We start from the raw sequence: 26,964 nt of genomic DNA on the forward strand, positions 1-26,964 counted from the left end.
AGTTGCGTAATAGTTTCAAGCAACAACAGTGAACCAGGAAAAGTAGTTGATGCAAATACATCAGACATATATTCAAATCATTCTAAGATGCCATTCCAAGTCACAAGTTAGCCCAGAGTCAAATAACATGTCAAGACCTAAGGCAAGGCAATATTTATTTATAGAGCACCTTTCACACAGAGGTAGAGTCAAGGTACTCTACACGGACATTAGAATACAGATACAACATTTTAAAAAACATTAAAAAATTTGAAAGCACAATATCATTTGGTATCTTTCCACATATTATTACAGTGAATATATGGAATATGTGTCCCCTGCCAATCATAGCCTTCACTCTTGTGATTAGCTGGTTAAGCTTTATGTTATCAGAAAAATCCAAAATTGATTAACTGCACACTTTTTTTCTTTTTGGGTTTAGGGATGATATCACGTTATTCCAAGTATAATTGTACAGTTGTAAGTCAGTGGCGTTAAAGTTGAGCTTAATGTTGAGTCATATTTTCTTAAATGAGGTCTAAATGTTTGTAGTCCAGGTCATGTGGCACGAGTCCACACGTCTGGGGCTCTTCTTTCATGTGAACAGTGTGTTCATGGGTCTGTGTGGGTTTGCTGTGCTCTGAGCATGTGTTTCATCATATCCCCGTCTTGTTGGCCAGGCTCCACGGGTGTTGACAGTGATGTTGACTCACTCTGACTGCAGCCTGCTGCCTCTGGTCGGGGACATCGTTCAGGATGTGCTGATGGCTCTGGATCTCAGCTACGACCACACAAGTGCACTTTTCTGCTCGGTGCTGCACGCGCTGATGAAGGCACTGGGTGAGTTTTGAAAAGTGGTGTCACAACATTTGTCTCATATGGTCGTGGATCGGTGACTCCACCTTACCCGCTCAGTGCCATACTGTATCACACAATCCCATTCTCTACCACATAATAAATAAAAAAATGTGAAACTTGCTGCCATTTAGCTGTTTACCATTTATTTACATTCAGTAGGAGCACAGTGGATTTTGTAATAATGTGTATGTATCCCAGACATATCAACAGATTATTTTAAAGATAAATCACTTTTCAAGTTAAATAATGAGTCGAAAGCTTCAGTATCGAAAATAGTGTTTTCACCTTCACAGAAATATAAGTTTTTTTTGTATATTGTAAATATTTTCCAAGCATAACCAAGATGTTAAAGCTTGAATATTCATAGAGAGTGTCAGCATCACCACAAGTAGAAAACTGCATATTTAACAGGAATAGACAAATAAAGTTTCCACAAAAAAAAATCATACTTACTCCTGCGTTATTGTAATCACTGACTAATTGTCTTATTGTCCTGTGTCAGCGAGGTGGTTTCCTTCCAGTTGTAATAAGACCAAAGAGTCTGCCAGATCCCAACAGACATCCACTGACCAGCAAGACATCGACATCCGACAGTTCCTGCTGGATTACCGCAAACAGAAAGATCTGGCAGAGGGCTTTGGAATAGAGGAGGACGATACTGACGACCTTGGTAATATGAAATCTTGTCATATCTGTCTGTGACATTGCAGTGCAGGTTTTACTAGATTTATATTATCTGCATTATAACCTTTTAGACTTTTCACACCAACAAATTCATCTAACTGCACATTCCCTTTCTCTCCAGATGTTCCTCCTCCCATGGAGTGTGAGGACGTTGAGGATAACGATGGTCCCAATGTGAAAGCAGAGCTTCCCTCCCACCTCAGCATCACTAAAGATGTAATGGAACGCTGCATTCATCTGCTGTCCGATCCCAGCCTCAGGCTCCGACTCAAGGTACCTGGGACCTTTGACAGTGTGGATAATAACCATAGAGCAGATTGCTCACCACTGTACAGGAAACCCTTTTCATACTGTAGAAAGAAACTACTTTGGTCTCTACACTATATTGTTAGAGTGACAAATCTCCCAGATTATGTAGACTTGGCATGAAGTAGACTTGTCAGGGCTTTGCAGACAAAGTGGTTAAACAAGACTTACTAACTCATTAGCTACCCCAGGCTAACTCTGAGTTATAAGAACCATTTACATGATAAAAATCCATGACCTGCTGACAACATGAGGAAATGCAGGTCAATTTATTCTAAATTAATTTTCTTAATGTGGTTTTCAAATGAGGAAAAAACAAGAAAAAGACTCACTATAGGAACCACACTTACATCATCATGAGTTATTACCTGTAAAATCCCATTTAAACCCTCATATCAACAAGGCAGAGATTTGGTTCTGTTTATTTTTTAAATTTCGCCAAAACACCCACAAGATGCTTCAGCCCTGGTGGGATTCAGATATAATTCAGGGGTTATTTAAGGGAGAAGAGGAATTTAATGTAACCAGTAAACTTCGGTGTCTATCTCATGTTCAACTGTTCATTTTATCTAAGGCAAAGTGCACATATGGCATGTACAATATACTGTATATATATTTAATACAAATACTTTATATTTATATCGTCCTGTGTGTCTGTTCCAAGGTGTTGGACGTGCTAGAGCTTTGTGTGTGTGTCCTGAGTGAGAAGGAAAACGAGCTGCTGCCTATGGCCCACCGCTGCTGGCCCGCCCTCCTCCAGAGACTGACAGCTGACGACCCGTTAGCGGTCCTCAGAGCCTTCAGGGTATGCAACACAATATGCTCTCTCATTTCATTAGTAATGACTGTTACATTTTGTTAAATAACCATTTGATGGGATGTGGTTTTATCCGGATCAGGTTATGAAATGCAGCAGCTGAATAGTAGAAATGCACTAAATATAAAATGACATATAACAATACATCATTACATCAGTGTTGCAGTCATGTTTTACTGAAACATTTCCATCACTTTATTAAGAATAAGCCGTGATGCTCTCTGTTGACAGGCTGTTTCATTGAACTTGGCTTTTTGTCTTGTTCCCTGATGAGTAATGATATTTTTTCAGATCACAAGTGTCTATTGTGATCATTTATGTCACTTCAAATCAATCTGCTTGTCAAACCAATGTTTAGCTGAGGCCGACTGATTTCACTCAGATGTTTTCTGATATGTGCCGATCTTGTTTATATTTTTCTTAAACAAATGTTTATATTCATAATTAAAGTTCCAGTATTTGTGTTTTTTTAAATTTGTAGTAATTGATAAAAACATTTATATTTAAGCTTTAAAATAACAAGCCTCAATAACATTTCTTTGTTATAAGAGTTTGACGATGACATCCCTATAGGAATTATTACCAAATATTGGTATCGAAATTGGACTCTATCGAAAATATATATTTCTTTATCAGACATAATAAGCTTATAAATGCTCATCACGACATCTGTGTTGTGAAGTCAAGACTATGACTCATCCACTCTTGTCTTTTGTCATATATAAGGACCATTTTTTTGCTGCATATGTATATCACATGCTAAATCTCGCTGCCAGATGCTGTGTACTCTGGGTGACATGTGTGGGGACTTCCTGAGGAGGAGGGTTTCTAAGGAGGTTCTCCCAAAGCTGAGCTCCTCGCTGGTACGACAGGCTCCCATCAGCGCTAAGGCCGGACCCGTCTACACACACACGATCGCCTACAAACTGCAACTGGCTGTGCTGCAGGGCCTGGGCTCGCTGTGCCAGAGGCTGGACCTGGGTAAGAGACTAGAAACACAAAAACACCAACGTACACAAGTTTTCCTAGGAGATCAGCACATCATCATCCGTCAATCCACATTATTTATTTATACACAGCTATACATTGGTGGTAGTTAAAGGTTTCTAGACCCGAAAACGCCTCCCCCCTATGAAACCACATTTATATCCATTCGATTTTTATCTGGATCTCTACCAAATTACACACACTCTTATATATTTGTCCCCTAAGTATGCCAGATTTTTTCATTAAAATCAATAAATTATTCTCTATGAAATGAAAAAATACCCATTTCACAAAGTAACAGAAAGAAATAAAAAAATCCTGGATCTTCGCCATCATTTAAATGGTTCTTTAAGTTTTATTTATTTATTTTTCTGTATATCTATACATTATTCCTATAAAACAGTTACGTTGATGTAATATTGAAATAGATAAAGTTGAAACCCTTTCTGCATCCAGCCAATAAAGCAACCTCATTTCCAAAACAAGATTAAGACAACTTTTTTTTACGATTAAAACATGAACATATTCATCAGATTGTGGTCAGAGAACACAGTGACGTTTCTCACCACTAGATGGCAGTAAGAACGAGGCAGTGGAGCCAGAGCATGAGCTTGTATCTCAGATCCTTTGGTTGCATAAAAGAGACCTGAAGAAGTGATCCAGTGTTGAATCTTGAAAATGTGATTGTGAAAAGTTAAAATTCAGTGCAGCTCCCTACGCTACATAAAGTTTCTTCTGTGTGTGTGTTCAGTGGGGGAGGATGAAGCAGTGGTTTTCATCAGAGTCACAACCCTTTCAGATTTTTCCCTCTGTTTTAAAATCAATATCGTTTTTAATTTGGCATCTTTTGTTAAAAGCACAGGTAACATCTCAACACAGTCTGTTCATTGCAAAGTGCAGTAGAAGATGCGTACATGCCATTGTCAGTGTGTTTTAGGCTGTGACATTGCTTGGATCCAGCAAACAACAGAGAGACCAGGATGATACTGAATCAAATCATAGCACAAACAATAGCTGCTGCAAGCCACTGTTCTCCCCCAAGAACAATTAAGCAAGCAACACTGGCTAATCTGCACAGCAATCAGTAAGTTCAGATGCTACAGGAAAAAGATTAGCTCCGACATGTGATGGCTTTTGAGAGTTGTACAGTTAAGTGCTCGATGTAGCTTTGTTATTGTAACTGGAAATGTTCATCTCTAACGGCCTGGGGGCTCCGTGCCGATTTGTTCGCAGTGATGTAATTATGAGCTGCTTGTCTAATTTTTCATCAGTCATTATGTTCATTAAGCAGCGACAGCTCTGTCACAGTCATGCTGGGCTCAGATTGCTCCAATTTTCCAACACTGCTAAATACTCGAGGGGAAACATGGTACTTTCAATGGAACTGAAGTACTTCAGTGTGGGATCCCTTTTCCCACACTATATTTGTAACTTATTTCTTTATTTCTAAGTGGATAAGTGGATATTTTTCTATGTCATGAAAATGCGATGCTCGTCCCCTCATTGGAAAGTGGCGGTTGCAATCAGTGATGAAAATTAAAGTTAAAACCCTCTTTTCATTAAGTGGTGATAACAATCACTTCTAGCTGCCAAGACAATGTTAATGTAAGAGATGGGGAGTTGAAATGTAGAAGGGAAAATATCTCTGATTCACAGGAGTTATTACTTATGTGGAATAAAATTGGCCGATATTATATTTTATAAAGGAAAAAATTAGATTTATATGGAATGGAACAGGTGTAAAAATGGCTAATTCCCACCTCAAAAGCGTTGGATTTGATTTGGAGTGGAGATATCTACAGCCTGTTTACTTTTGTGATGGTGTGTGAACCTCACACATGTTACACCCTCCCGGTGTAGCTCATCACTGACAGATGAAAAGTTAGCTGCTGGTGACACCATGTGTCTCAGAGACACCAGAGCTGTCTGCAGCGCTCCCCAGGGCAACAGTAGAGTTAGCAGTGATGACAACTGCAGTGCAGAGGCAACTGAAAATTCAAAATTAACAATGAATGAGAGAAAAAGGGTCAAATCAAATTTTATTTTATTTACAGTGCAAACAACAGATTGTGTGTGTGTGATACATATCATATAACTTCCGTCATCACAGACCTTGTTTATTTTAAACTTCTGAAATCAGTCTCATCCTGCAGTGGGAAAAACATGTTGGCTGGTCACATGAGCAACGCTAACTAACCACGTCAATGTGAGATTCACCTGTTTACTACACCATCGAGAAGAATTGACCAGACAAACACACTTATTATGACAATAGCAGCACATGGACTTGGAGGAATTGTTTTGTTACGTGGTAGAATGTGAGGTCATCAGTGGTTACATCTGCATGATATTCAGAGAGATTTCGTAGATTCTCCAAAAACATTGAGAACGTTCAAGATTTTGGATCAAGAAGAAGTGGAAGTCCTGTAAGCATTTCCTAAGAAATTGTATTTTCTTTTTTCTGCCAATGTTACTTTTTTCTTGTTAAATTAAAAAATTTTTTTCGTGATATTACAACAGTCTCTCGACATCTCCAGAAATGTGGGATTGTCTTTAAGGTTTCAACTATATGTAGGTTTCAGTGTAGTTAGTGGTCTCTGGTTTGGTTTCCCAGTGGGTGTGAACAGGGGGGGGATGTAATGGGGAGATAGTGTAGCAGCTGATGGAGAGGTGGTGCTCCAGGATTATACTCACCTCATTAACTGCCCAACTGAACCAACTCCAGCTGAAAACCTGAAAGATTTAAGACGTCAAATCACTGTTCTAGATCCACAGACTGACTCTGAATTGTGTAACCATAGCAACATGCCTGGCCTGTGTTTTTATTTATGCATCCTAAATCCAAAGTATTGAACCAAAAAAGCCAATGTTTATTATTAAATGTGTAATCGCAAACTTCTCACTCACAGTGACAAACTCACATTTAACTCACATTTATCTATTTAACACAACTTACTTGTGCAGCAGTGTTTTAGACTCATTTAGCCCATTGTTTTGGTTTTTCTGCCCACATTTACACTTCAACAACAAACTGGTTTTCCCACAGAAAAAGCTTTATTAAGACCACTGTACACTTCATGCCTGGCAACAGCATCAGCATTTAGCAGCTAAAGAGCCATCTGCTTCCCTTGGCAGAGACCAAAGCAGAGCAGAGAGGAGAGTGAATATTGGGTTTACATTCACCGGGTGGCCAGAAACTCTTCTCTTATCATTTGCTGGACATGTAAACTGGCCCATAGTCACATCACAAAAACTTTGATAATTTGTCACATCTTTTGTTTTCTCTCCGTTTTGCTGACAACAGCAGCTTTAAACTCATAGTGTTATGAAGAAATTTAACTTTGTCTCAATATAGAATAGACCGCATAAAACTGAACATTTAGCTTATTGCTAGAGGCCATGTAAAGGTTTCTTTGCATCCTCATGACCTAGAGGAGTCAATTACTCTTTGGATCTTTTAGGAAATTGAAAATACATAAATAAAATAAAGTTTATATTTTCTTCTCCCAAAGACTTTGGTGCAACAACACGACTGATAGCATGCCCTTCCTCTGTAGTGATGTCTGCACTCTCAGACTGTTTGTCCAGTACTTTGACTTAATTTGTGGCTGACTCGGTTGAAAAGGTCTTTTAAGAATGACCCAATATCAAAACATTTGTTGTAAAGGCGAAAATATCACTAATATCACAAAGACAACATTAGTTTTAACCTTCTGCGTTGGTCTGTTTACATTACTTCAGTTCTTTCCTGCTTTCTTTCTCCAGACTTGCTTTCTTTCAAAACAAGTGCAGCTTACATTCACTAATTAGTGAAAATACATTTTGTGCAACAGTCAAAATTTTTTAAGGTTAATCCCAATCTGCATATTTTCAACACTGGAAAAAACCCATCTGTTTTATTATCCTATCATAAATAATGCATTTCATGCAGCATAATACTCAAATGAATTAGCACCGTTCCACTTTCTTTCAGCAGGATCAGTCTCTAAAAGATGGAAAGCAACAAGGAGAATTTTTAAATTGGCCAGTTTTATGAGTTCAGATAAGTGCAAGTAGGGGATAATACCAAATTGAAAAAAACTAAATGTGCTCATTAAGACTAAAGCCAGTATAAAGTTTTCTGCTACTAAGTTGGGTTCTTATTTATTATAGTGTTTTTGGACATAATTTCTATAATTTATAAGAATGTTGTCTTGCTGAGGCCAGGGAGGATTGGTATAACTTCAATGACAGAGGTTCTACAGGTTGTACAATTCTGCAACACTGCCCGCTTCATGATCTTGTTAAAGATGTTTTTGAAACACATAGAACTTCTCCTTTAAATTGTTTGGTTGTATACAAATATAACTGTAGTGTGTGCTAGACATTTATTTGGGGGGGTGGATGTTTTCTTTGTGTCACGTGATGCTGTAGTTTTACGGTAATTGGCTGCGGTTGCTACTAGTGGTTTGGCTCGAGTCATGGGAATGTTGGCCTGTCGCTTTTTTGGATTTTACACTAAAATATCCCGACAACCTTTTCGAGGACTTCCATGAAATGTTGCTAATAATTCCACGTTGCCCACTGGAGCAAGTGAAGTGACTCTATCAATACCCAGACTTTTCCTCTGGCACCAACATGAAGTTGACTTCCAAAAGGTTTTGCAGAAATGGCTCACCAAGTAGTAGAAAGGATTGCAATGACATTTATTATAGACTTTCAAGCTTTAGCTCGAGGAATATAACCTGATATAATCTGATATGGGGTTTGTCCTGGTTGGCTGATGTGTCTGTTTTGTGTAGGTCCTATGTATAATGTTGCTGTTCCCTGATTAGCTGTTGTGTATTTGTGCAAAAGTCCAAAGCAAGAACATGGTTTGGGTCTCAAATGAGGCAGTTAAGGTTGAGGTCAGTCTTGAGTTCTGCTCTCAGTTTCATGCTTGTGCACATTGTGTTGAAGATTGTTGATTTTTATATTTTTTTCCTTTTGGAAAACTGCACATTTGTATAGACTACACAAAGAAGGATGACAGTTCCATAAAGGTGAAGCCAAAGGGTATAATTTGCCACCTAGTGGCAGCAGTATAGGACCGACTCTGGCTCCAAATGTGCAAGATAAGATCAAATGTATCTTTATTTATTGTTTGTTTGTTTATTTTGACAGGGACAGTGCATATTAATAGACATTTCTGTAAATATGCCAGATTTAGCCAGAAGGTTAGTTTCCATCTGCAGTCCTTGGCCAGATGTAGCAATAGGCTCCCTAAAAAGCAAATAAGCAAATAACAGAAAGAGTTTAAAAAAGAACATAGAAAAGCAACAGATAAAACATTAATTATAACCACATACAAGTATTCAGTAGTTCAAGCATTAAAATACATGAAGCATGCAGGACAAACAAGAGTCAGCATCAAACAAACACAAATTGAAAAGGTAGACTAGGACTTATAGAGGACATCTATATGTGTTAGACATCAAGGCAGTAGCCCACCAAAGCAGACAGTACATGCACAACAAACTAACAAAAAGTCGACATGACAATAGTACATGAAGCAGCACAGGAGAGACATAGAACGAGCTACAAAAAGCATACAAACAAGCAAGCATACAAAGTAAGTTGCAGGACAAATTCACAGACACGCTGACACAAGGAGGCAAGAGCAGGCGGGTCAAGTTTAGTGCTGGCAGATCATATTATCAAACAGCCACTGTTTCAGATTAGAACTAAATGACCGATATGTGTTTAGGTCTCTGATACATGTTGGGATGTTATTCCATTCACGTGAGGCTGCAACAGAGAAGGCTGACTGACTAAAGGTACTTTTCCTAAATGGAATAATGCAGTCCCCTTTCATGACTCCTCTTGTGATCCGATGTTGGTTTGTTCTAATAGTTACAAATTCTCTAAGTGGAGGAGGGGCCATGCCATGTATGATTTTGTAAAAGAGACATGCATTTTTGTGCTTAATCATGTTTTCCCAGCTCACTAGATTGTGTTTTCTTAAAATTGCACAGTGATGGAATTGCCTTGGTTTTTTGTCCAGAACTTTCAGTGTTTGTTTATACAAAGACTGTAGTGGTTTTAGTGTTGTGTGATTAGCCTGAGACCAGCTCGTCAGACAGTAGCTCATGTGAGAGAATATCATTGAATGCATGTACATCATGGCTGCCTCGGTGGACATAGAGTTTCGTATAAATTTGAAATTGGCAAGATTGAATTTGATCCTTTTGCAGACAGTTTTTATTTATCCTCCTTAGAGGAAATTTACAGAATGATAAAGTAGCACCAGAAAGTAGCTTCACAAGGGGAAAATATGGTAGAAATGAAAGTGAATAAAAATTTAAATATTATTTAGAAAGAAGCTAAATATACACATGGCAGGTTCATTGAGGAGTAATTCCTGGACAGTGGGAGGAAGTAGAGAACCTGTCGCCCATCTTTATATGCAATCGTATGATACTAAAAGGAAAGTGATGTCCAGCATATTGGACATCACTAATTGTGCTTAACAATGTAACTTGTGGTTTCCCTATCAGGATTTAACCCATGGGGAAAAAGGGAAACCCTAGAAAATCATGAGGGGGTTTGTGATGTGGTTTATTTTTAACGCTGGAGTCACCTGCTGTAGCTTCGAACAATTTCAAAGCAGCCTCCACCCACTGCATGACCACTGAAGACTATAAAAAGATAACTGCAGTTGCAACATTTTAGCTACAACCCCCATATGAATAAATAATATAGTGAAAAAAATCATTTCCCTGTCACATTAAAGCAAATTGTCCAGTTTTTGCTTTTAAGATCCAGATTTTTCGTCCTGGCATTTGATGCTGTTCGCTGTTATATCAGGGAGGGAGAGATTTGGTGTTGGCGAATGGAGAGAATGTGAAAGAGCAGGAGAGAAACAGTCGGTGGCTGCAGCCTTACTCGTGTGAATACCGATTTGGCTACAGCTTACCTCTGGGACGCCTGCAGCAAGCCAATTACCGAGCCTCAGTCACAGGGAGAGCAAGACAGAAACACCAACTGACTGAAGCAAATAATACGTTTTAGCTCTAATTGTAGCTTCAGCTCCAATTCTGCCCTGTTGTTCATTTAGCACAATTCCTAACAGCACCTGGTCCTCTCCTGTTAAGTATTTCTCACCGCTGCCCTCCAAGCACCCCGATTCCACAAAAGACTTCACACTGGCAGTGCAGCAGCAGAGAGGGGAGGAAGAAAGGGGATAAAAGCAGTGGCTGAATAATCCCGTTTAACTCTGAAATGTGCACTGCTGCTTTTATTCTTGACACACAGTGAGCAGGCCCGGTTCAAGCCGAGTGTGGGTTGAATTGGCAAACAGAGTAAGCAGCGCGGGAGAGAAGGAGACATGTTTTGAAACGAGGCTTGAAAGGCAGCCCGGTTTGCCGCTCAGGGAATCACTTAAAGTCTGCTGGGAAGGATGGAGAGAGCGTGCAAAAGAGAGAGGGATAGGAAGAGGAGGTAACAATGAGGACAACTGGAGTTGATAGAGGGAGCGCGAGCTGACAAGGTTATGGAAGTTCCAGTTAGAGATGGGGAGAAAAGAGAGGCGAGGCAGGTTCTCAGGTGTGAAATCCAGAGATGTGGAAACAGCCTGCTCCGCTTTTCTCAGCCGTCTCAGCAGTTTCCCTCAGCTCATTAGGAGTTGGAAAAGGTAAAGTCCAGAAATTATGTATTTTTTTCTCCTCTTTCATCTTTTTCTCTCTGCTCTTTTATCCCCCTACCTCCTCCCCATCCAATCTACCATCGCACCTGGCTATTCCACGTGCTAGGAACTGTGACATATCTTCAGTTTGTTTGATCACTTGGATTCAAGAAGTGTACATTGTCATATTTTATATATAAAGAAACAGCACATTTACTTTATATAAAGTTGGTATTGTATTATTTAGAAGGATTTTCATTGTTTATTGTGATATTCGGGTTTTTGTGGGACTGGAAAACACTTAATGTCTGTAAACATACAGATTTTATTCACATATAAATGTATATTGTGTGTCACGACCCGGCTCATGGTCGGACAAATAAAAGGAACTGCGCAGGTAAAAGTAACAAAAGGATAATTTATTTCCCTAACACAAGGGACCAAAATGACGGCAAAGCAAACCAAGAGAACACAATAGAAAACGAGGGGCTGCGGCGGAGCGGCACACCGCTCTCCCTCCGGAGCCAGGCGATGTCAGGAAGAGACTGAGGCAGGAGGAAGGACCAGCTTAACACAGGTTTGGGAATTGGCCACGCCCACCAGCTCATCACCTGCAGCTTGACAAAGCAGACACACATCCACAGGCAGGAGGCCGTCACACCCCCCTCCCTGAAAAACGGGCCCCAACCCCGAACTCGACAATGGCTCCCTCATTATTAAACCAAAACCAATTTTTTTTTTTTTTTTTTTTTTGCACATATATAGGCTACACATTCTACCTACTATAAAGTTTATTTTCTTCACAAATATATACATTCTACTTACTTTTGAAGTTTTACTTTTTTTTTTACACGTATAGAGTTTACGATGTTTAAGGCACACACACAAGGGCACACACATCCGAGGACAGGAACACCAGCTGCTGTTGAGAACCACACAGCTCACTACGCGCATCTTCCACACCCCCACCTCAGCAACCTGGTACCAGTGGGAAGCAATTTAAGAGGGAAGGATGACAGAAGAGGGAACAGGAGCGCAACAGGACAACATCATAACAGCAATAAAGTCTTAGCTCAAACCTCAATCCTGAGGAACGCGAGACAGTGCGTCGGCTACGACGTTTTCCGCACCCTTTATGTGTCTAATATCAAGCCAATGTGACTGTAGAAATAACGACCAACGTATCAGACGCTGGTTAGGACATTGCAGCGAGTTCAAAAACAAAAGTGGGTTGTGGTCAGTGTACACCACTACGGGTACTGCTCCAGAGCCCAAGTACACTTCAAAGTTTCTCAGAGCCCAAACTAAGGCCAGTGCCTCCTTTTCAATCGTTGAATAGTTCAATTGATATGAGTTAAATTTCTTGGAAAAGAAACAAACTGGTTTCTCCAAACCCAACTCATCGGCTTGCAACAAAACGCCACCTACTCCGATGTGACTAGCGTCGACTTGAAGCGCAAAAGGTCGGTCAAACCTCGGAGCGGCCAGGACCGGTGCTTCACACAGCAGAGACTTTATCCTCTCAAACGCCTGCTGACAGAGAGGAGACCACACAAATGGGACACGCATTTTAAGTAGATCAGCTAATGGTGCAACGACTTCTGAGAAATTACGGCAAAACCCCCTGTAATACCCCACCAAACCCAGGAACCTCATCAGTTCCTTCTTAGTAGTGGGCGGAGGATAGAACTGGACAGCTCTTATTTTCTCTGCAACGGGACGGACTTTACCCTGACCCACAACCCGGCCCAGGTACGTCACCGTGGCCCGTGAAAATTCGCACTTGGCGAGGTTGATGGTCAGGCGCGCCTCAGCCAAGCGCAGGAACAACGCACGGACACGCTCCACATGAGACGGCCACGAGTCTGAAACCACCACCACGTCGTCCAAATACACAGTGCACCCCTCTAAGTCCCCCAAGACTCTGGTCATGAGCCTCTGGAACGTGGCAGGAGCGTTTCTTAAACCAAAAGGCATAACATTATACGAGAAGAGACCATTTGGTGTAATAAATGCAGACAGGTCACGTGCACGCTCGGACAGCGGAACCTGCCAATATCCTTTCAACAGGTCAAATTTACTCACAAATGCGGCGTGGCCCACTTGGTCAACGCAATCCTCCATACGAGGCAGCGGGAAAGAATCTGGTTTCGTTACAGCATTTAGCTTGCGAAAATCAGTGCAGAACCTGAATGTTTTGTCTGGCTTCGGCACTAAAATGCAGGGAGATGCCCAACTGGAAAAGGAGGGAACAGCAATACAATTATCCAACATATACTTCACTTCCGCATCAAGGGACACACGTTTTTCAGGACTAACGCGGTAAAACCTTTGGCGAATTGGGAGTGCATCACCTACATCTATATCATGTTCAATTACATTTGTTTGAGTAGGAGTGTCACCAAACAGAGATGGGAAGGAACTTATCACTTCAACTAGGTCGGCTTGTTGTGACTCAGACAGATGGCCCAACAGAAGATGTAATTTGTTCAAGGACTCAGAGTTTTTTAAACGACCTTGCTGCACCCCAGCATCAGCGTCGGGCAGACCATCCTCCACCCCGGCAGGCACCGACTGTGGAGGGTAAACCACAGACACTCTACTCACAGAACACACAGGCCGCGCAGGCACAGAGGAGGCGGAGACAGCTTCACCTGGAGGGACACGTTCATAGTAAGGTTTCAATAAGTTGATATGACACATCTGGACCCTCCGTCTACGATCAGGCGTAGCAATGATGTAGTTATGTTCAGACGTTTTTTTCTTTATTTCATAAGGACCTCCATACTTCGCCTGAAATGGAGAAGTAATGATGGGAAGTAACGCCAAGACCCGGTCCCCCTCACTGAACACACGCTTCTCAGCCCTCCGGTCATACAGTGTCTTCATCTTACTCTGTGCAGTACCCAAGTTTTTCTTTGCCAATACCCCTGCAGCATACAACCTATGACGGAATCCATTTACATAATCAAGTACATTTTCTGGTGGAGCAGAATCCTTCCATTGCTCGCACAAAAGATCCAGAGGGCCGCGCACAGTGTGCCCAAACACCAAATCGTTGGGACTGAACCCTGTGCTCTCTTGGGACACCTCCCTCGCCGCTAACAGTAACCAGGGCAACCCCTCCTCCCAGTCTCCGTCCAGTTTCACACAATATGTACGTAACAACGACTTCAGAGACTGGTGAAAACGCTCCAGGGCCCCCTGACTCTGAGCGTGATATGCCGATGCTTTATTGTGTTTAACCCCCAACTGTTTCAAAACTTGTGAAAACAGGTGAGAGGTGAAGTTTGATCCGCGGTCAGTTTGAATCACCTTCGGGATACCGAATATAGCAATGAACTGTGTCAGGGCGCGCACCACAGAACGCGCTGTGATCGTGCGTAAAGGATACGCTGCCGGATAACGGGTGGTTTGACACATGACAGTAAGCAAATAAACAGCACCCGACTTGGAACGTGGCAACGGACCCACACAGTCTATAATAAGGTGTTCAAATGGCTGACCCACAGCCGGAATCGGAAACAGAGGAGCTGGTTTAATCACCTGATTTGGCTGCCCCGCAAGTTGACAGGTATGACAGGTTTTCACATACTCAGACACATCCCTCTTTAATTTAGGCCAAAAAAAATGTTTCAGCACTCGGTTGTATGTTTTTCTCACCCCCCAGTGACCCGAGACATCATGGGCCCGGCGAAGCACCGTCTCCCGGAGCTTCGAAGGCAGGACAATCTGGAGGACGGGAGGCACCCATTTTCTCATGAGCAATCCCTTCAACAGAAAGTAACAGTGAGAGTCGTTCTTTACCTCCGACGCAGGCAACACCATGTCAAACAGTCCCTTCAGGGACGCGTCGGCTCGCTGTTCACTCTCCAACTCTTCCTGCGTAACTGAAAGGGAAACATCAGACAGGGAGAAACACCACCCATCTACTGCCTCACCATCACCCACGCCACACTCAGGCAGCTCTGGTGGAGAATGTTGGGACATAGACCGCGTCACCGCACACGCTGTGAACACTTCGGGGAAACTTATTTCATCCTCATCAGGCTGCTTCCTCACCAGGGGAACTGAGGAAACCACTGGAGACGGGGCCACATCACCCCACACACGCTCACCTGCAGCACCGTTACCCAGGATCAGAGTGACCCCCTCAACAGGCAGCGCCGGCCTCACACCCACAGCTATCTCGCCCTGGAAGAGATCAGAGTGTAATGTGATTTTGTGCAGAGGGCCTTGCAAAACATTCATTTCCATACCTACAACAGGCACCCAACAACCTGTGTGAGTCTCAGCGGAAAAAGGCAGCACAGAAGCCTGAATGAAGGAATCAAAGGCCGCTGTGTCGCGCAGTATTTTAACTGGCACCTTCAACCTGCCCCCCACCAGAGAAACATGGCCACCAGAAATGAACGGCAGAAAAGACGCCAACCCCACAGACACGGATTCACCCCGAGCTGGCACACCCACCTCACTCACCGCTGGTGCGCGAGGCAACGAGACAGCGCAGCAAGCACCTTTTGGCTGCGCCATGGGACCCCCCTGGGGAACCCTGGGTTTAAGTGCGTAACAATCAGCTCTGAAATGACCTCTTTTATGACAATAACTGCAGGTTTTTTCAAAACCCCTCGAGTTACGTTCCCTGGCGTCGGATTTACCTGAACGACCAACATAACTCCCCAGAGCTGCCTCAGCACGCTCTGCAAACGGTCCACCACGGCTGCCACTATGCGCGCGCCACTCACCAAAAGAGCGTTTATGCGTCAACACAGTCATCTGCCACTGAAGCAGCTTCAGACACACGTCTTACCTTGAGATCGTTAATGTGTTGTGCAATGTTTTCAGGTATGGAATTTTTGAACTGCTCCAACACAATTAACTCGGACAAATCCTCAAACGTCTCCACTTTTAACGCGGCACACCAACGCGCAAAATGACCCGCCAGGTCACGAGCAAACTCGAGGTGCGTCTGCTTCTCCACTCTCTTCCATGAACGAAAGCGCTGACGATAAGCCTCCGGCACGAGCTCGTACACTTTCAATACGGCAGACTTTACACACTCATAATCTTGGCCATCAGCCACCGACAGAGCAGAATACGCCTCCTGCGCACGGCCAGTCAGTGCGCACTGGAGCATCACCGTGCGGGCTGACTCAGGCCACTTCCGTGACTCAGCCACACGTTCAAACAAAGAAAAAAACGACTCTGGATCAAGCACATCAAAACACTCACCTCCGCCCCCGGGACGAACGGAGGAACTCTCCTGCGCTCCCGAGGCGGCTCCACCCGAAAATCCAGCCCTCAGCAACTCCAGCCGAGACTGCTCTACCGACAGCTTCGCTTGCTCCGTCTGGTAGCGGAGTTTTTCCACTGCAATCTGCTTCTCTATTTCAACTGACTTCAACGTCTTAGCATGCTCCAACTGCAACAACAGTAACTCTTTCTGCTGCTCAAACGTGAGGTCACTCGCGCTCGCAGCCAGTGGAGCCAAACTCTCCACCCTGGCCTGGGGAGGACGCGCAGCACCCGACAATATACCCAACTCGCATAATGCAGCAAACAAAACATTCTGAATTGTCGCGTCTTTCACTCTTCTATCTGGGATATCGATACGATAATGCTCCGCTATTTTAAACAATTGTTCCCGCGTGCACTTATCCAGCAACTCCTCCGACGGAGCCTGAACAAAAAACGCCACATCCGCCATACTCTACACACAGTAATACAAAACTCAAGGACACTTACTTTTGCTGCTACTTACTAGGTAACTCCCAAACAAGGAGCTACGAAAAAACACAAGCCGAGACACCCCAACCCCTAACTACCTACCACAATACTTACTAAACCTCACGTAGTCTTCGTCGGCTTGCCGAGCTCGAAGTGACACCAACCGCAGGAAATTACATCTGACCGAGACTGGCCAGCTGCAACAACCCAAAGCCAGCGCACTCCCTCCTCAGGGTTACCGACCAAAACAAAAAAGGCAAAATAATAAAGTGGCGAGACCTGCTCACCCGGCGGCTAACTGATCAGGATGCCCGGACAAAACAATTATCTTCAAGCAGCAACAAAAGCCAAGTGACCCAGAGAAACAACACAACCATGGCCCAAAATTTACCTTCGCAGTTCACAGCTAAACCGTGGCGTACAAACCACACACACAAGCCCTCGCGACTTCCGGGTTCCCACGCCACTCAATAGTAACGCCGCCAAAACGGTTCCATTCACAAACTCCCGTGAGTTCATTCACAACTCTGGCTTACTAGCGCACACGGACAACGAGACGAGCCCCCACATTTGTCACGACCCGGCTCATGGTCGGACAAATAGAAGGAACTGCGCAGGTAAAAGTAACAAAAGGATAATTTATTTCCCTAACACAAGGGACCAAAATGACGGCAAAGCAAACCAAGAGAACACAATAGAAAACGAGGGGCTGCGGCGGAGCGGCACACCGCTCTCCCTCCGGAGCCAGGCGATGTCAGGAAGAGACTGAGGCAGGAGGAAGGACCAGCTTAACACAGGTTTGGGAATTGGCCACGCCCACCAGCTCATCACCTGCAGCTTGACAAAGCAGACACACATCCACAGGCAGGAGGCCGTCACATGTGTGAATTCTACTATGCATTCTACAATGGGTCCTCTTTTTTTGGATGAAGTTAACGTCTTGTTTGTTTTTCTCAGCTGAAGCAGACCTGGATGCAGTGTGTGAGGCTTGTGTGCCCTACCTGAGCTGCAGACAACCCATCCGACTGCAAGAGGCCTGTCTAAGGTAACAGCTCACTGTAGCACCGGTGTTTACCCTCACCCAGTTTACTAAAGTAATTTCATTTCATAGCACTTTATACATCTGCCCAACTACATTTCACTAGGAACTGCTGTACTTTCTACTTTCTACTACATCCGTTTAAAAGCTGAAGTTGCCAGTTACCTAGTAGATTAAGATTTTCCATACAAAGCCATATGTTATTGATTACTGTTGGAAACGAGTTGTGTATTAAAAGACGCCATGAAGTCTTCTTTCAATAGACAGTTTTCAACTTTATATTTTCAGTGATAAAGGAGAAGTTACAAACATTTTAAAAAAAAAATGTAAGGCAAACAATTGGAAACAATTAAAAGCATTAACAGCGTTAGAGCACAAACACAAAAATAACACGTTACAGAAGAGATTAAATAAAACATAATACATTGATTAAAACTGTCAATCGTCTTTAGTCAGTGTTAAATGGGTAGGCAGGGTTTATTACTGACAGATCTCGTGGAAATAAAGCTAATTCAGTTCTCTCAATCTAATGAATGCACGACTGAGGTTCATTCTAGTTTCTATCACTCTCCCATATTTCCTTCTTTGTCACAGAGTAGAGTTTCCACATTCAATCCACTTGTTATACCGTCACAGTTTTTCCTCTACCTGGGGGCTAGCAGCTTCTTTCTTCTTCCACTGATGTTGTTTGCTGGTTGGCAAATAGCTTTTCGGTCCATTACTGCCATCTTCTGAATATGAGCATAGATCCTAAATGCAAGTGGCTCTCATACCGTGCGCTTTTGTTCAGTCTGGTCTACTGGGGGAAGCTACCAGGGAAAAACAAAGCTATGTCATCGCCCTGCTTTGGATTCGATTGTACAGTGAAAGTGAGGCCTATTAATTATGATTATTAATATTATTATTAACTTTACAAAATAACATCTTTGTATTTTTTACTGTTATCTGAGTCGAAACAGGGGAATGAGACTGTTTGGATTTAATGATAAAGACAGGTAGAGAGTGTGTTATTGTAGTTAGCAACATCAGAGGGATTGACGGACAACAGAGGAAGATATTTTATTGGTAGAGAGGCAAAGAGAGCTAAGGGATGCTTTCATTTGAGATTTCTGTAGGACCTTTCACGTTTATCTTTTGGAAAGGGGATAAATAATTTGATGTCCAGAGCTTTTGTCAGGTAAAACCTTAAATACAACTTATTAACCATCACAATGTACTTTCAGTTTTCCTACTAACTAAACAAACAGGACTAAAACTCGTGTTTTAGGTGGTAATGATAAAAACTACCTGAAGGCCTAATACTTTCCCTCCAGTAGGAGGGCAGTGTTGAGTTAATGAGCTTATAGTCGAACTGTAGGACAGCACAGTAATCTCAGGGAACCTGACACTCACTCTGTCTCTTTGGATAACAGAAACATGTATTTTATTATCCTCACCACAGATATTAAGCGCTTTAGCAGAAACACAGCCCAGAGCTAATCCTCCACCCGTTTCTCTTTCACTCCTCCTCACAGCGTTTTCCGACACCTGATCCAGGTGGACCCGGACACCTTCTGGTTTACTCTGAACGAGCTGCACTGCCCGTCCTCCTACACCCCGCCCCACCCCGACCTGCTGCCCATCAAACTGAGCGGGATGGACCGGCCCAGAGACGAGTACTCAGACAATGTGCTGAAGCTCCTGAAGGAGGAGTACGGCTCGGATGCCGCAACGGTCGACCAGAGAATCAGCTAATGAGCTGGTGATAGATGTGATTGACTCATCTCATAGATGGACGCCTTGTTGAACCACTGACTCCAACACGTCAGTTGACTGAAAGGAAATCTGATAATCGTGCCAGAAAGAACAGCCATCAGATGCGGCTGTGATAACCTCGGAGGTGAACACGGTTCTGATGAGCAGTGCGATAGAAAGAGAAAGTGTCAATGAAGCATCTCTGCAGCAGCGGCTGTAGAAAGCAGGAACACTTCTGTCAGCTTTTCTGTATTAAGAGGCGAACAGCACTTTGACAGTTCTTATGATTTTTACTTCATGTCAAGGCACTGACATGTACTGTGGATGCAAATATGTTTTCTATTCCTTCTCATGTTATTTCTGGATGTGCTGAAGAAATGTCTTATTCTCAGGTCCCTCGCTGAGTTGCATTATTCAGCCTCACGCTTCAGAGTGCACACAACTCAAAATGTGTCTGTTGGATTGAGAATTAAAAAGTTGACATCAAATATCTGGACAAGTCTTTTAACATAATCTTTGAAGAATTATTTCCTGTTTGAAACTTTGGCCAATTTTAGACTACAGTGTCTTGTATGGCTGAACGCTGAACGTGTCTTATTAAGCTTTCGTATTGAACGTACGAAAGCTTAATTACATCTTGAGTCCTTTTGAAATGTTAAATAATTACAGGCTTATTTTACATGTCATTTCACTATATGTATGATGGGGTTCAAACATCTTTTAAGACAAAGTGGCCTCAGATTTAAGACCCAGGATCTAAACTTTGTGACACTTTCACTCATATAAAAATCTTATTATCCTTTTTAAATTTAAAGGACGATATGATATATTGCCTTTCATTGAGTGGAGACAATTATACTGGCTTTATGAGAGTTTTCTCTTCCTAACTAATTGTTGTATTAACAACTCTCTTTTCCCTGTTCCCCTTATTTTCTTGCATTATTACTCAGTAATGATGTTTCTTTACTCTGTAATGAACTGCACTGTGTACTATATATATATATATATGTGTGTGTATAACCAACACATTGTTGGGTCTTTCATGAAATTTGCTACAAAAATGAAAGAGGACTCTGGTGTGTGGAAACACTCTTGCTCTGTTCGGCGCTTCCTTTATGAACCTCTGAGCAACCCTGTCCCCCCCACACCACGTGTGCCATCACAAGGTGGACAAGATGTCGTTACTAAAGAGAAATCAGTGGGACACTGGGTAATCTATCATTGTACATGTGATCACTCAGCCCTACAGGGTTCGAGATGTGTACGTGAAGGAAACAGGAAGCCCCCCTCCATTATCGCATCACCTCACAGCCCGGTGCCTCCACACCTCATTGCTCCATAATGAATGTTTGAGCCTCCTCATGTGGGGGTGAACAAGATTGCCACGCGTTTTGTATTAAGCCGGCCTAACTTAACTCCAGCGGGCGCAGCACAGCGCCTCTTTATCTCGTCCTGTGCTGTTGCTATTCATCCTGCTGCCAGGGCTGACAATAGCACCATTAGTCATCAGCAGCAATGGGAGGAGTGGGGGGAGATTGTTTGGCAGCACCTATTAAACACACACACCGTCTTATACCGTTTCTCCTTAACGCACATGGACAGACACACACAGCAGCTAAAAGACACACACAGCAGCTAAAAGCTTAACCACAGCTGACTCAGACCTGAGCAAACACCTCTTATAAATGAGCTGTGACTCTTCAGGAGGCTGAATCAATGTTTATCGCCACATTTTCTAAATGAATGAGAAAAGATTGCCTGTTGTTTCATATACAATTTATTTCATTTGATAAAGGCATACACTTAGTGTGAGACCAAACATTCTAGAAGAAATGAACATTGTCCCTCTTTTTTTCTTTTTTTTTTTACAGTGTTCTCTTCTTTACAAAACATCAAATCAAAGTTACAGGTTGATAAAAACAATCCCATTGACCGATGACCTCTCAGTCTAGGCGCACTGCTGCTCCTCCGATGGCCGCTGAGGAGCAAAGCCCCCCTTTATGGACTCGAGACACAGACTATACTTTTGGACGGACAATATCAGGGTTTCACTAACAGCTCCTTCCTCTTATTTTTCACTCTCACAGGATGAAAAGGCTTCATTTTATCACTTTGTCCCATTTGATCCCTGCAGATTTGTCCTAGCCAGCGCCTCACACAAGCATCTATGCAAAGAGATCATCAGGTTACAAAAAATGGCAGAAGTAAAGTGGCCTGTCAAATCTTTTCAGACCAAGTCCCAAATTGCATTGAAATGAATCCCGTGTACAGGCTCAACAAGGTATGGTAACACTCATGTTTGCAGCCCTGGACATCCAGTACAGAAGTTTATTAAGAAAGACTGTTTTAAGTACTAAGATACATTAGGGAAACCCCTGTCTGAGCAGCTATGAAGAGAATATGTCATTCATCTGTCTGTACAGCACTTTTGGAAAGCAGAAAAGCAACAGAAAACTGCTGTAAGAAAAAACAAACAGATTTCTTTGAAATGAAACGAATAAATGACCAAAATATCCTCGACTAACACACTGTCCTTGTGTATGGTTGGTTGAAAAAGTTTTTTAAGAAAATTGCTGAACATGCACTCCCTTTATTTCATATTATACAGTCATATATACAGAGTGGATTAGAGGCTTGCAGTGGAGAGGATTGATGCTTTTTAATGATTGATGAGCACTGGGCCAGAGCCACCTTGCACCAAGATCCTGTTTTTTCTATTCCTTTCTAGTCCAGATTCAAAATTAGAATTTTAATTTAGCCGTACGGATTTGATCTTTTCATGGCTCTCCAAAAAGGTAACGTCCGTGTGGAACAATTCCATTGATTTCTCTGCCTGAACAGCCATGAATTGATCGAACCTGCAGCACGAGGGGTGAATAAAAAAAATATCACACTGTTGCACTGGTGTTCATAAACTCAAAAGTGCTGTGGGGGGAAATACAGCCTGTAATGTGGCTTGTTAGAATTCTGCACAAACAGGGTTGTAGAAATCCCATGCTCTCCACACTGCCACTGTATTTACTCCAACTGAACTGAAAGGGGAAGGACGTAGTATTCATCCTTTGAGAACTTTGCATCATATTCTTGATCATTATTTTACTGAACAAAAGATGTAATGAAGCTTTTGCTTTTCAAGGAAAGAATAACTGATGGTTGAATTTCACTCAGTACACTTTCAGAATGAAAGGAACAATTCTTTAAATGTGGATATACCCAGTTTTAAAAGGCATCATTTTAGCCTATGCTTTTTCTGAGGGAGTATCACATGACAGCGTAAGGCAGTGGAAGAAGTTTGAGCATGAAAGCAGGATTGTGTATAAAGTACAAGAGTGGAACAGAGCATGGGTTAATAGGAGGGCAGTCTTTTTTTGGTGTTGAGACCAGTAACAGGTAGGCCCTGCCTGGATCTACACATCAGCCCCCCCCCCCCCCTATGCTGAATGTCGTGAAGCCAGGCTTTAAAGACAGTGAGCAGTCGGACCCAGACCCAGCAAAAAAAGCTACACTCCCTGCACAGCCCACAGCTCCGTGCTCTAATAAACCATACTGTACATGTCTAGGGATTGTGGATTCGTGCACAGGCCTGCACTGTGTGGGAAGAATAGCTTTTTATGCTGTCATGTTATGCAATCCTCATGTAATCTATCACTCAGGTGTAATGAGCCGACATCTACAGCGCACAGCTTGGCTCGTTGGTGCAGTCATTGTGGCTGTGGTTACTGTCCACGTCCCTCTTCTTTAGCTCCTTGCCCGCCTTGTGCTGCTGACTGTTGCCGCCGTGGCCTTGGTGAGCCGGCGATGACGAAGGCTGCTTGGCGTGCTTCTGGTGGGGCCCGTGATTATGGTGGTGGCCATGAGCATGCTCTCTCCCTCCACTGCCGTGAGAATCCAGGTTTTCACCGTCAACGAACGCCACTGCTCTCTTGGTTTCGTCCCCGGCCTCGAAGTTGTTGTTGTTGTTGTGCGTGCTGTCGATGATGTCACCAGGCGGCACCACCTGCAGGTAGGCCCTGACACGGTGGTGGCGGGCCCCGGCGTCATCGCTGAAGTCGATGACCCGGCATTCGTAGGTGCCCTCGTCGGTCAGCTTGACTCGGGAGAGGCGGAGTTTGTGGGAGATGTTGCTTCCTACGACCTTCACAACCTGGCAAAGATACACAAAAAAGAGATGAAATTATAAATAAAATCTACATCTCACTCCAAAGTTTTGAAACTTCGGCTGAACAGTGTCAAATAAGTTGTTTCAGACAGCGGATAAACCCATGATCTTCTCCAAAGGAGCTTCAGGTGAGGATGCAAATGTGCGAGTGAGAGGCTCTGGGAGTAAAACGTCCAGAGAATGTCAGAATGAGAGCATGTGAGAACACAGCATGAGATTCTTCAAAGTATTCCCAGCGAGCGAGTGGGTGTGTTATGATGTTGGTAACACGTGACAGGCGCGAAAATGAAAAAAAAAAACATAAAGACACTCACAAAGAAGTCAAGACAGTTTTTGGTGATATGGGAAAACTACAGTGTTGATGTGCTGAATTTGAAAACACTTGATCTCCACAGCTACTTGATCTACTTTGTTTCATCCTGCCAGCTGCACCAACCCTCACCTGAACGTCCTGGGTGAATTTCTAAGAAACTCTGGACCAACTTAACATTCTCATAACTGAACATTCTCTGGGATTGTCAGCCTAAAAAAGGCTATACAGGATAATTGTTAGCTTTATGCTAAAACATGTTTTTTATCCATTGTGTTTTAGCTCTTGGCTATTGCGTTTTAGCTTTACAATAAAGTTGACTTCGTACAAATACAAAACTGAGGTGTAATATGTATTTTATTACTTTTGTTGAGAGCCATGTCTTCATTCTTTTAAAATTAAAAAATTGTTATGTCAGTGAGTCAAATTTAGACAAAAGGATAATTTTCAGTTCCAGTCCCTGTGCAGTGTTGAAGTGATAAAAGTGAGAAGCTGGGCCTACAAAAAGCAGATGAAACAAGATCAGAGCACAGAGCGTGCTCGCTTGAGAGGGATATCCATTGTCTTTGCATTCAAATTCAGTCAAATGTCTCTTCACTTGCTAGTACCACCCACTGAACAGATAGATAGATAGATAGATAGATAGACAGACAGACAGACAGACAGACAGACAGACAGACAGACAGACAGACAGACAGACAGACAGACAGACAGACAGACATATAGATAGATAGACAGACAGACAGACAGACAGACAGACAGACAGACAGACAGACAGACAGACAGACAGACAGACAGACAGACAGACAGACAGACAGACAGACAGACAGACAGACAGACAGACAGACAGACAGACTAGACAGACAGACAGACAGACAGACAGACAGACAGACAGACAGACAGACAGACAGACAGACAGACAGACAGACAGACAGACAGACAGACAGACAGACAGACAGACAGACAGACAGACAGACAGACAGACAGACAGACAGACAGACAGACAGACAGACAGACAGACAGACAGACAGACAGACAGACAGACAGACAGACAGACAGACAGACAGACAGACAGACAGACAGACAGACAGACAGACAGACAGACAGACAGACAGACAGACAGACAGACAGACAGACAGACAGACAGACAGACAGACAGACAGACAGACAGACAGACAGACAGACAGACAGACAGACAGACAGACAGACAGACAGACAGACAGACAGACAGACAGACAGACAGACAGACAGACAGACAGACAGACAGACAGACAGACAGACAGACAGACAGACAGACAGACAGACAGACAGACAGACAGACAGACAGACAGACAGACAGACAGACATATAGACAGATAGACAGAAAGACAGATAGACAGATAGACAGATAGACAGATAGACAGATAGACAGATAGACAGATAGATAGATAGATAGATAGATAGATAGATAGATAGATAGATAGATAGATAGATAGATAGATAGATAGATAGATAGATCAGCCTGGATGCATTAAGCAGCACTTTCTCCTCCACCTTCTCTTCATCCCAGTCACAAAACTCAGATAAAAGGTGCGGCTTAACAAATTCTATTTGTGGCCTTGAGTATGAAGAGACCAAATTTTGACGCTTTGCAAGTTCACAGAGCAACACAGTTGAGATGATGACACTCTGGGGATGTGACGCACCGAGATATAAATAATACTTTGTTTATCACCCGCCTTCCTCCCTGTGACGCCAGTAGATGCTGGATGTGGGTGCATGTGTGCCGGACACGGTCCCTGCATGTGTGTTTGTGACTGCATGTAAAAGCTTAACACTGAGCACTGTTGTGTAGCCCTACCTTCATCATCAGTATGTGTCGATATAGTGTGAGAGTATAGCTACAATGTTTTTGTTTGACAAAGAGATGCGGGCCAACATCTATTATATACAGAAAGCTCATAATGATTTTCCAGCTGCACAGCCTGCAGTGTTCGGCTCCACCCACATACATACACACACACACACACACACACACACACACACACACACACACACACACACACACACACACACACACACACACACACACACACACACACACACACACACACATACGTGCAGACACACACTCAGTCACCCAAACCACAGCTGGTGCTTTCATTACAGGGAATCAGCAGCAGCTCGCCTGGTGGGAGAAAGGAGAGAGGCTTCATGTCTGTTGGTGTGTTTATCGCTTCACACACAAAGAACAATGTGAATGCATTTTTATTTTTACATACCTACTATTTATAATTCCATATACTATGTACCCACCAACCCACCTTCCCACCTACCTACCTACCTGCCTACCTACCTACCTACCTACCTACCTACCTACCTACCTACCTACCTACCTACCTACCTACCTACCTACCTACCTACCTACCTACCTACCTACCGACCAACATATCTACCTATCTCCCTCTTCGCCTCCCTCATTAGACTGTCAACAGTCTGTTGACAGTTTAACCAAATCCTTATCCCTCACCATGACCTATCCGGCCTAACCCTAAATTTAACCTAATCACAATTCATATCTATCTGAACCTTAACCAGGACCTCAGAAATTGTGTTTAGCCTCATTAGGACCCCCTCATTAGGGGTCTACTGGTCCTCACAGGGTCAGTGGTTTTAGAGATTAAAGATTGTAAGTGTTAGCCAGCAGTTGCACATTTTTGGAATTGTGAAGTTGGTGAATTGT

General features: G+C 43.0%; 2 protein-coding genes across 2 annotated transcripts in view; one reads left to right on the forward strand and one right to left on the reverse strand.

Annotated features, from left to right (window-relative positions):
* tti1 (TELO2 interacting protein 1) overlaps nucleotides 1-20,261 on the forward strand; it is a gene marked incomplete in the record, with an annotated part of 25,132 nt that extends 4,871 nt beyond the window's left edge. The window contains 7 exon segments of the mRNA XM_061075505.1: nucleotides 660-819; nucleotides 1,340-1,507; nucleotides 1,643-1,794; nucleotides 2,492-2,632; nucleotides 3,421-3,625; nucleotides 17,958-18,045; nucleotides 19,554-20,261. Of these exon segments, the coding sequence (XP_060931488.1) occupies nucleotides 660-819; nucleotides 1,340-1,507; nucleotides 1,643-1,794; nucleotides 2,492-2,632; nucleotides 3,421-3,625; nucleotides 17,958-18,045; nucleotides 19,554-19,773 (1,134 nt within the window).
* Nucleotides 20,262-23,443: 3,182 nt separating this feature from the next.
* The window catches only part of LOC133005802 (V-set and transmembrane domain-containing protein 2-like protein), a 66,442-nt gene continuing 62,921 nt past the window's right edge, over nucleotides 23,444-26,964 (reverse strand). Inside the window, exon 4 of the mRNA XM_061075593.1 lies at nucleotides 23,444-23,917. Within this exon, the coding sequence (XP_060931576.1) occupies nucleotides 23,444-23,917 (474 nt within the window). The remainder of the gene's footprint in view (nucleotides 23,918-26,964) is intronic.

Source organism: Limanda limanda, chromosome 7 (genome assembly GCF_963576545.1).
Source record: "Limanda limanda chromosome 7, fLimLim1.1, whole genome shotgun sequence".
NCBI lineage: Eukaryota > Metazoa > Chordata > Actinopteri > Pleuronectiformes > Pleuronectidae > Limanda > Limanda limanda.